Source organism: Tachysurus vachellii, chromosome 18, assembly GCF_030014155.1.
Source record: "Tachysurus vachellii isolate PV-2020 chromosome 18, HZAU_Pvac_v1, whole genome shotgun sequence".
Lineage (NCBI taxonomy): Eukaryota > Metazoa > Chordata > Actinopteri > Siluriformes > Bagridae > Tachysurus > Tachysurus vachellii.
In genome coordinates this window covers 6,034,088-6,044,942 of record NC_083477.1, presented here as the reverse complement: position 1 = coordinate 6,044,942, position 10,855 = coordinate 6,034,088, and the positions used below count along the sequence as shown (strand labels likewise).

The 10,855-nt window shown below is 44.4% G+C and overlaps 1 protein-coding gene across 4 annotated transcripts in view; it reads left to right on the top strand.

Moving 5' to 3' along the window:
• The first annotated feature begins 423 nt into the window (after nucleotides 1-423).
• Nucleotides 424-10,855, top strand: part of gys1 (glycogen synthase 1 (muscle)) — a 14,589-nt gene continuing 4,157 nt past the window's right edge. The window contains exons 1-8 of one of the 4 annotated variants that reach the window (XM_060891811.1): nucleotides 424-536; nucleotides 4,500-4,618; nucleotides 6,831-7,012; nucleotides 8,628-8,819; nucleotides 8,997-9,182; nucleotides 9,294-9,438; nucleotides 10,466-10,583; nucleotides 10,672-10,792. In XM_060891811.1, coding sequence (XP_060747794.1) covers nucleotides 4,501-4,618; nucleotides 6,831-7,012; nucleotides 8,628-8,819; nucleotides 8,997-9,182; nucleotides 9,294-9,438; nucleotides 10,466-10,583; nucleotides 10,672-10,792 — 1,062 coding nt within the window. In that variant the 5' untranslated portion in view covers nucleotides 424-536; nucleotide 4,500. Of the gene's footprint in view, nucleotides 657-4,496; nucleotides 4,619-6,830; nucleotides 7,013-8,627; nucleotides 8,820-8,996; nucleotides 9,183-9,293; nucleotides 9,439-10,465; nucleotides 10,584-10,671; nucleotides 10,793-10,855 lie in introns of all 4 variants that reach the window. The other 3 variants (XM_060891810.1, XM_060891808.1, XM_060891809.1) reach the window with 3 other exon arrangements.

Here is a 10,855-nt window from a genome sequence, read left to right as displayed (position 1 = left end):
AGCTGAATGCTGTCTGGCGGTTGTGAAGGAAATAAACATTAAAGACACAATCACGTTCCTCTCCAGCTGCCAACGCCAAACTGACGTGACAGTTAACCAATGAGATGAACGAAAAGAAAAGCCTCAGCCAATCATATTTCATAGACTGTGCACGTGACGGGGTGGCGCTCTTGGAGCACCCTATTCGCCGAACTCTCTCTGCTATTTATATTTAATATATTTAATATTTGTTATTTCCGGCGACATTATTGAGTGACAGTCATGTCAGTGATGAATCTGAATGAAGACGGATTTTGAAGGATTTTACTTATAAGCGTTCAAAATTATGACGTGACTTTTTTTTCTCTGCGTCTGAAAGCCTGTGCATCAATTCGCACGGTGACCACGCCCCCTTACATAGCCCCGCCTCATACACAACCCCTCACATGGCCCCGCCCCTCATAAGGTCCCGCCTCCCAAGTGGCACAGTCGGTGATTGATTGGCGCAGATGCGTGCGCTGTGCTTCTGCGCGAGGACAGGACGCCGTCTCTGCAGGGTGAGACCTTGACTTTCAGTTGTGTTTATTTATCTCGGTGTTTATGTAGCGCGTGATTAACGCTCGTGCGCCAGAGTAATATGCATGTGGTTCGGCATGAAACGGAGGTGTGTTAATGTGGTGAGTTCATCATGCTTGTCAAAGCCACTTTTCTAACCTCTCTCTCTTTACTCTCTCTCTCTTTACTCTCTCTCTCTCTGTCTCTCTCCCTCTCTCTTTACTCTCTCTCTCAGTCTGTCTCTCTTTCTTTACTCGCTATCTGTCTCTCTCCCTCTCTCTTTACTCTCTCTCTCTGTCTCTCTCTCTCTTTACTCTCTCTCTCTCTCTCTCTCTCTCTCTCTCTCTCTCTCTCTCTCTGTACTCTGTCTCTCTCTCTCTCTCTGTCTCTCTACCTGCCTCTCTCTCTCTCTCTCTCTCTCTCTCTGTCATGTTCAATGTCATTATAACGCTTGATTTATGCACCGTTATCTCGTGCTATGACCTATAGATGTTGCCACGCCCCCTTACATTCACGACAGACTTAGATATTCTTGTCAGTCACCACTAAGCTGAAAAAAATGAACCGTACGTGTAAAAACAGTAATAACAGTAATATTCTAACGTAACTTAATCTTACTGTGCATTAGACCGAGATGCACAGCGCTGACTGGACGTCACAGCGTCACAGCGCTGACTGGTGGGGAGGCACGTACGCCAAACCACACTTAGTTGTGAGCGCGCGCGCGCGTGCGTGCGTGTGTGTGTGTGTACCATATTATCATCTCTCATGGGGATCCGAATTCCTGTGTTTTTATTCTTGCACACTTCAATCTACTTGTGTCTGTTAGGTTCTCATCGACATCCACGTGCGTCTCTCAAAGTCTCTCTGGAAGTCCCAGTAATGGCTGCAAAAATATCTAAAGCTATTCATCTGACCTTCTGAGAACAGCTGACAAGCTGCCAGAAGACCTCCAGAGCATGCAACCTTTTGTGATGGGACCTTTTCACTTTTGAAAAATTTCCACATAGCTTTTTCCTCATTTATTTCATCATTCTTGGGGAAAAGCTCACCTTGTTGTAATAGAATGTACTCTATACGTTCTTTTGTCTAGTAAACTGAGTATGAAGGATTATGCTTCCTGTATACACCGTGACCGTAAGGTTGTTGCCTTTTTTGGTCAGGATTATGCAAATATTATTTATAGAGTCATTTAGATCTGACTGGTCCTTGAGTCTTTGTCCTGTTTGTAAAGAGATGATGTAACATCTTGTGAGTTGTGTTACATGTCACGTTCCTGGCATCTTGTCCCCTTTCTTCTCCTTCTTCATCTTGAGCACTTTTAATGACACAGCTCTAGTTTGTGTAATTGTTAACGTAATGATGGATGTATTGCTTTTGGTTTGGTTAGTGCAGGTTGGATCAGATCAGACCACCGTTCATACCAGTGGCACATGAGTCACTTCTTTAAACATTGATCAGAACCATCCAAGCAGAAATAAAATTGAGTAACACTTGTGATATGATGTAGAGTAAAAGAGAGAGAGAGAGAGATTGGGGGTGTGTCCTCCAGAGGAAGCAGGAAAGAGGAACGTATAAAGTTGTAAATCTTCAGGGTTTCATCATTTCATGTCTTACTTTCTTTCGTTGCTCAATACTTTTCATACCAGAAGATCTGGGAAGTTGATTAATATTATTATTAGGAATGTGGGTGTGTGTGTGGGTGTGCATTGAATTAATATGTTGTCTTCTGACTCGGTGAGAGTTGTCTTGGCATGTTTAGTGGAAGGAAGTTCTGTTTCCTTCAACACGCTTTCTCAATCTCTTCGTCCTCTTTCTGTCCGTCTGTCACTAAATGAAAGTGATTTCATTTAGTGATGAAATCCCTTTGATTAGTCGTCAAACAAATCTTGATGATTTTAACACAGATTTTAATGTACTGTAATAGCTCATCAACGCTAGGGCTGCCTAATGTATTATTTATTAATCTATTAAATGCTTTTCTGCTCAGCATGTTTGTAAAGACTGGTTATTTGAGTTAGATAGAGGTTTGTAGACAGACCTGAAGCAGTCTGGACATTCTCCTCTAACTTCACCTGCAGAACTCCCTCTCGCTGGATGTTTTTTGTGTGTTTTTTTTTTTGTTTTTAGGTCCAAACCAGGAACTAAAACTGAAACCTTTTAATGCTCAACCAGTTATGTTTTATGTTCTGTTTTATTTTGTGCTGGTATTTTGTTAACCCTTTGGTCTAGTGTCACAGACCGAACTGATAAGCTTTAAATTCAGTGAAGGGCGATTTGTCATAGAAGTCGTGTTCGTATTCGTCTGAGCGGTTTTTTTAATATGCTTATATCTACTAAAGTTGGTTTTAAAGTAAAAGTCATTTTGTTCGTCTGAAATGTGACGCTGTATCCGTATCCAGACTACGGTCCAACACTTGACCGCAGCAATAACATACCTTGATTTAATTTTGGATTTAAACCTGGAATTTGAATGGTGTGCCGACTCTGTTCTCGTTCACACCTGGCATTACATTAAAAAGCACTAGAAACTAGTGTGAACAGGGTCAGATATGTCTCATGATGTCATCATCCGATCGCTTAAACCACACTGGGTAGTGGTCAGGAAGGCATACAACATCATATATGTGTAGGGTTACTTTTGAATCATTCATTCATTCATTCATCTTCTACCGCTTATCCGAACTACCTCGGGTCACGGGGAGCCTGTGCCTATCTCAGGCGTCATCGGGCATCAAGGCAGGATACACCCTGGACGGAGTGCCAACCCATCGCAGGGCACACACACACACCCATTCACTCACACAATCACACACTAGGGACAATTTTCCAGAGATGCCAATCAACCTATCATGCATGTCTTTGGACCGGGGGAGGAAACCGGAGTACCCGGAGGAAACCCCCAAGGCACGGGGAGAACATGCAAACTCCACACACACAAGGCGGAGGCGGGAATCGAACCCCGACCCTGGAGGTGTGAGGCGAACGTGCTAACCACTAAGCCACCGTGCCCCCCACTTTTGAATCATTTCTATTCAATTTAGATTTATTTGTATAGCTCTTTTAACAACGGACATTGTCTCAAAGCAGCTTTACGGAACATATATAAAGATAGTACAAAAGGTTCAAGATTAATATTAGACTTCTATTTAAACGTGTTTATATTTATCCACAATGAACAAGCCTGAGATGAGTGATGTGACTGTGGTGAGGAAAAACTCCATTGGATGGAAGAGGAAGAAACTTTGTGAGGAACAAGACTCAAAATTGGAACCCATCCTCATTTGGGTGACACTGGAGGGTGCGATTATAAATATATTTATTTTTAACCTGGAAATGACTCCATTCATCCCAGAGAGCAAAGAAGGCCCAACGAATTGACTGTGTCTTTGCCCTAGCTTCAGAAATGTCCAGTCCATGTCTGCACCACCGCCTTGTGGATAAATTTGAACACCCCTGATCTGTTGCGAGTTTGTATACTGCACCGTCTTGATAACTAATAAATGCCTAAACGTTGTAGGAAATCCGGGAGATTCATTTGTTATGCCAGGTTTGAATCAGATTGTTCAAGACTGATATCAACACCAGGAGTGAACAGGGTCTATGTGCGCATACGCCGGCATAGTAATGGTGCTCATTACCTGTTTCACTCTGAGGGAAGTTTATACAAGCTGTATTTGAGTTTAAACTCCATGTTACAGAGAAATCGTTCCTGGTAAACTGGTAACAGTTCCTGGTTGTCCTTCCCATGCTGATTACGTCAGATTCTGTAGCTTATTTGTATGCGCACAAGCCACATTCCCTCACCACTGGCCCCCGTACTCTTCACTTCACACCACTCTGTGTAGCAGAATAATCCAAAGTGGTTCTTGTTCATTTTTGTTCTACATCACTGCATTATTATGAGGTTCAACTGGTGAGTGTGTCCAACTTAACTAACTGACCCTTTTCCTATATTCCAGCAGCATGCCACTGGCACGCAGTATCTCTGTGACCTCCCTGTCGGGTCTGGAGGAGTGGGACGAGGAATTCGATTTGGAGGATGCGGTTCTGTTTGAAATCGCATGGGAGGTGGCTAATAAAGGTATGACATTTTAATTTACTTTCTTTTTCCATTCACACAAGCATTACGGATTGAATCGTCTTGTTGTCATGACACTTAAACAGCTGTCCGTCTCTTCATAGCAGTGATCTTGTGATACTTCTTTTTTATTCAGAGTTAATCTTGTCAGACTCTTTCAGCATTTCAGTAGACCCTAAATAAAATAACGGTCTGTTGGAGCCCAGTAATTATAAATAGTCACTTTTACATGTACTTCAAGTGACCTTGATGAGAGCTTATATTATGTTACATTATATTTCTACCCTCTCATGCCCCTTTTCCACCAAAAAGTACCGAGTGCTGGTTCAGAGCTAGTGCTGGTGCTGGTTCAAAGTTGGTTCCACTGGCGAACCTTCTAAGAACCGGTTTGCCTTTCCACCGGCTAGAGAGCCGTCACAGAGCTGAGTCTGACGTCACTGTATACGTGTCACGTGTCCCAGCAACGTTAGCGCAGCAGCGGCAAACATATCATCAATGGCGGATGTTGCTTTACTGTTAATGCTCATGGCTTTGTGAACCTACATTAGCATCCAAAAGTAACGTGTACGTGCAGCTCCATGTAATCTGTATAAAGGAGGTTGTTATCAAGAAAGTACATAACATTATTTTATTATTAACACAGAAAAAGTTAGCCTTAGCATGTAGCTACTTACTATCATGTGTGCTGATAATGTATCATATCGCGGTAAAGTAAAAGTGTATTAAACTTTATACTTAAGGTACATTATCAAATGCACTAACAGTAGCCCCGCCCACAGCCCCTGACACAAGCGGTTCTTAAGTGTAGACCAGTAACGTTTTGGTGCTACTTAAGAAGCACTTTTCCTGGTTCAGAGCCGGTGCTTTGGCTGTCGAAAAAGAAAGAACTGGTTCCAAATTAGGCTCTGGCTCCGAACCAGCACTCAAACTGCCCTGGTGGAAAAGGGGCATCAGAAAACCCTACAGCTGTAATAAGCTTTAAGACCAATAACAGTGTAGCAATCTCAGGTTTCAGGATAGTATGACCTTTATTTGTGTTGTGCAACCGTCACCAAGTTGCACAAGTCCAAAGGATAGGACACACCCTCGGTAATAGTGTCCTGGATACGAGCTGTTACACCGCTCAACTGCAGAGTTACATCAGAAAGCTGTCTGAGAGTTCTTCTTTATTCTTAGAGCTGTTGAATTCTCGAATCTGATTGGTCAAAAGGGTTTGATTTATTTTCTATAATAACAGCAGCTCTGACAGGAGTGGCAGCTACTCTGCAGATGACTGAGCAGCTCTAGCCAATCGTGGGGTTCCGTGAGCTCAGGCATGTGGTAGCTCGGTGGTTTAGGTGTTGGACTACTTATCAGAAGGTCATGAGTTTGAATCCCAGGGCCACCAAGCTGCAGCTCCTGGGCTTCTGAGCAAGGCCTTCAATCCTCAGTTGCTCAGCTGTATACAGTAAATTAGATAAATGTAAGCCGCTTTGGAAAAGGGCGTAATGCCGTAAATGTAAACATCATGTATAAGAGGGCAGAACTTTCCACCCTGTTTTAGAGGCAGGGCGACAGGTTCTTGATAGCTCAAGCAGATCATCTGATTCCAAATTGAATGAACTTGAAACAGGATGTTTATTCGTGGACCCCAGGAATGGAAATCGACATGCATTTTCAATCAGTGTGAACAAACAATTTTTAACGATTTCAAGCTTTCAGAGAGCAGAAATGTGTTCAACACCATTTACTTTGTGCATTTGTGTGGAAAAAAAACCTGCTGCAGTAGGCAAGATGTAAACATGTAAAGATGTAATTTTGTTTTGAAATTTCATTATTGTTTCGTGGTTCTGGTTAAAAAAGAAAAAATATTCCAAAATAGCTTACTTGCTGTTTGTCATCCAGAGATGCTACAAAGTTTATCAGGAACTTCAAGCCCATTTTCTGCTATATAATTTGTAGGATTTATATGAACTCTTGCTCCCTACCTGGAATCTCCAGTACAGAATGTTACTATTGAAGTGATATGAACACTTGAATTTCTCACTGGTACAGAATACTTTGTTGTCTGCTACAAGTGCTATAGAACTGAATAAACAGGTAACATGAGCATGACCACTTCCTTTGTGCCTCAGCCTCAGCTTGTATAAACTGAGACTCAGTGGCTTTTTGTTCCTTCATCGGTCAGGCCTGAGAGATCTGTGCCATTTACTGTGAAGTGTGTGTCCTTTGGCAGTTGGGGGCATCTACACTGTGATCCAGACAAAGGCACGTTTGACCTGTGAGGAATGGGGAGAAAACTACTTCTTAGTGGGGCCCTATATGGAGTCCAATGTCAGGACCCAGGTTGAATTGATTGAGCCCCCAAACGCAGTGCTGAGGAGGACCATCGACAAGATGAACAACAGTGGCTGCAAGGTACACACACACACACACACACACACACACACTATGTTACTCCCCAACCTGAAGCTGAAATCCTAAACCCTCATTCTGAGGTGTGTGTATCCATCTCCCTGGTATGCATGTGTAAAGGTTACAAGCTATATCAATGCCTCGCACCATGGCTGCATTCTATTTCAGACCTTTGGCTAAGCGCGTGTGTCTGTGTGTGTCTGTGTGTGTCTGTGTGTGTCTGTGTGTGTCTGTGTGTGTCTGTGTGTGTCTGTGTGTGTGTCTGTGTGTGTGTCTGTGTGTGTGTCTGTGTGTGTGTCTGTGTGTGTGTCTGTGTGTGTGTCTGTGTGTGTGTCTGTGTGTGTGTCTGTGTGTGTGTGTCTGTCTGTCTGCGTGTCTGTCTGTCTGTGTGTGTGTCTGTCTGTGTGTGTGTCTGTCTGTGTGTGTGTCTGTCTGTGTCTGTGTGTGTGTGGGTGTCTGTGTGTGGGTGTCTGTGTGTGGGTGTCTGTGTGTCTGTCTGTCTGTCTGTCTGTGTGTGTGGGTGTCTGTCTGTCTGTGTGTGTGGGTGTCTGTCTGTCTGTGTGTGTGGGTGTCTGTCTGTCTGTGTGTGTGGGTGTCTGTCTGTCTGTGTGTGTGGGTGTCTGTCTGTGTGTGTGGGTGTGGGTGTCTGTCTGTGTGTGTGTGGGTGTCTGTCTGTGTGTGGGTGTCTGTCTGTGTGTGTGGGTGTCTGTCTGTCTGTGTGTGTGTGTCTGTCTGTCTGTGTGTGTGTCTGTCTGTCTGTCTGTGTGTGTGTGGGTGTCTGTCTGTGTGTGTGTGGGTGTCTGTCTGTGTGTGTGTGGGTGTCTGTCTGTGTGTGTGTGGGTGTCTGTCTGTGTGTGTGTGTGGGTGTCTGTCTGTCTGTGTGTGTGTGTGGGTGTCTGTCTGTGTGTGGGTGTCTGTCTGTGTGTGGGTGTCTGTCTGTGTGTGGGTGTCTGTCTGTGTGTGGGTGTCTGTCTGTGTGTGGGTGTCTGTCTGTGTGTGGGTGTCTGTCTGTGTGTGGGTGTGGGTGTCTGTCTGGGTGTGGGTCTGGGTGTCTGTCTGGGTGTGGGTGTCTGTCTGTGTGTGGGTGTGGGTGTCTGTCTGTGTGTGGGTGTCTGTCTGTGTGTGTGGGTGTGGGTGTCTGTCTGTGTGTGTGGGTGTGGGTGTCTGTCTGTGTGTGTGGGTGTGGGTGTCTGTCTGTGTGGGTGTGGGTGTCTGTCTGTCTGTGTGTGTCTGTCTGTGTGTGTGTGTGTGGGGGGGTGTGTGTGAGTTTCTCTTCATGAGTTTAGACAGAAGAATAAGAGTTTTACTTCCTGATAAAGACTTTTTTCTCTCATGTTTATAGGTCTGAGTTGTAAATGCTACATTTAAATCAACTCCAGGTCTAAAAGGTCTTACTTTCTTACTGATGATGTAATGACAATTGTCCAGTAACTCCCTGAAATGAAGGGACCCGTGTTTGTGAGTGTGTATAAAGGTGACCTTTGAATGAATAGTGTTGCCATGTGGAATGTCAGCTTACATTTATGTGGTGTACGGTGCCAAAACTTTTGTGCTTGTGTAAGTAATCGTTGTTTACATAGCGCTTTGTATGTGTACACTGTGTACTGTATGTGTGTAGGTGTATTTTGGCCGTTGGCTGATTGAAGGCTCTCCCTATGTGATCCTGTTGGATGTTGGTTTCACCGCCTGGTCTCTGGACCGCTGGAAGAGTGAATTGTGGGAAAACTGTTCCATCGGCGTGCCGTGGTTCGACCGCGAGGCCAACGATGCCGTCCTGTTCGGCTTCCTTACTGCCTGGCTGCTCGGAGAGGTGTGTGTGTGTGTATGTGTGTCGCTGCTTAGTATGTGAGTTTGTCCATCACTTCTATGTTTCTGTATTCTGTGTGAAATCAAATGTGTGTGTGTGTGTGTGTGTGTGTGTGTGTGTGTGTGTGTGTGTGTGTGTGTGTGTGTGTGTGTGTGTGTGTGTGTGTGTGTGTGTTTTCAGTATGCAGCACAGTGTGAAGATCCTCCACATATCCTGGCTCATTTTCACGAGTGGCTCGCTGGACTGGGGCTGGTGTTATGCAGACAGAGGCACTTACCTGTAGCCACTATTTTCACCACACACGCCACGCTGCTCGGCCGATACTTGTGTGCCGGGAACGTCGACTTCTACAACAACCTGGCAGAGGTGTGTGTGTGTGTGTGTGTGTGGCTTTAAAAATGATGCATGGCACAAACATTATATGTACACAGACCTCTCTTTATATGGATTCCCCTGGCTCTCTCTCTCTCCGTGTAGTTCAATGTTGATAAGGAGGCAGGGGATAGACAGATCTACCACCGTTATTGTATAGAGCGGGCTGCAGCACGCTGTGCTCACGTCTTCACCACTGTGTCTAAGATCACAGCCATCGAGGCTGAACACCTGCTCAAAAGGAAACCAGGTGAATCTCCTTCAGCCCAAACACCGTAAACTTGTGTAAATGTACAGTGTGTGTCTAATATGCTTAGGGTCATTTACAATATGTTAAAGAGATACCTAGGGGGCACGGTGGCTTAGTGGTTAGCACGTTCGCCTCACACCTCCAGGGTTGGGGGTTCGATTCCCGCCTCCGCCTTGTGTGTGTGGAGTTTGCATGTTCTCCCCGTGCCTCGGGGGTTTCCTCCGGGTACTCCGGTTTCCTCCCCCTGGTCCAAAGACATGCATGGTAGGTTGATTGGCATCTCTGGAAAATTGTCCCTAGTGTGTGATTGCGTGAGTGAATGAGAGTGTGTGTGTGTGCCCTGCGATGGGTTGGCACTCCGTCCAGGGTGTATCCTGCCTTGATGCCCAATGACGCCTGAGATAGGCGCAGGCTCCCCGTGAACCAAGGTAGTTCGGATAAGCGGTAGAAGATGAATGAATGAATGAATGAATGAATGAATGAATGAATGAATGAATAAAGAGAGACCTTAACTTTACAGCGTGTCGTGTGAGTGTGCCGACTAAGCATGGTTATTTTTTTTTTAATATATATAAATGCACCATGAACACACTGAGTGCTCAGGTTTAAACCTCAACACACACACACACACACCTCTAAACCTCCTGACTGAGATCGTTTTGTCTCCCACACTCGTATACTAGCTCAAGAGGATTAAGTGTACTCGATTCTAAGGTCCTCAAGCTGGTGGATATATGGTGGCATTCCAGTAGTGGTCATTTTAATCTAGAAGGAAAAAAAACCTCTGTGTTTGTCTTGTAAAACTCTAGCTAGCTAACGTTAATCATATGAGTGATGGATAAATGGTGTATATACAGCTATAAGTTATTATAATGTAAAGAAGTTCTGATGGCATGAACAGCCACGTTGACTGACTTTTGCATCACTAGCTTTAATCTGATGCAGCATAAGCTTGTTTTTTTAATCATATTTAATCACTGACTGTCGTTTTTTTTTTTTTATTTTCTGGATTTTATTTCTGTCTTAGACGTCGTGACTCCTAACGGTCTGAATGTGAAAAAGTTCTCAGCCATGCACGAGTTTCAGAACCTCCACGCTCAGAGCAAGGCTCGCATCCAAGAGTTCATCAGAGGGCATTTCTATGGGTGAGAGCATCACACATGGACACGCACACACACACACACAGAACCACACAAGTACATGTCCAGGAATAGAGTTTTTCCCCCCTTGCAGGCATTTAGATTTCAACCTGGATAAAACCGTGTTTCTCTTCATCGCTGGACGTTACGAGTTCTCTAATAAAGGAGCGGACATTTTCCTCGAGGCACTGGCCAGACTCAACTATTTACTGAGGGTTTGTGAATGAAAAATCTTTTCTCTAATGCTGATACTGTAATGAACTACATGAAATGAAGAA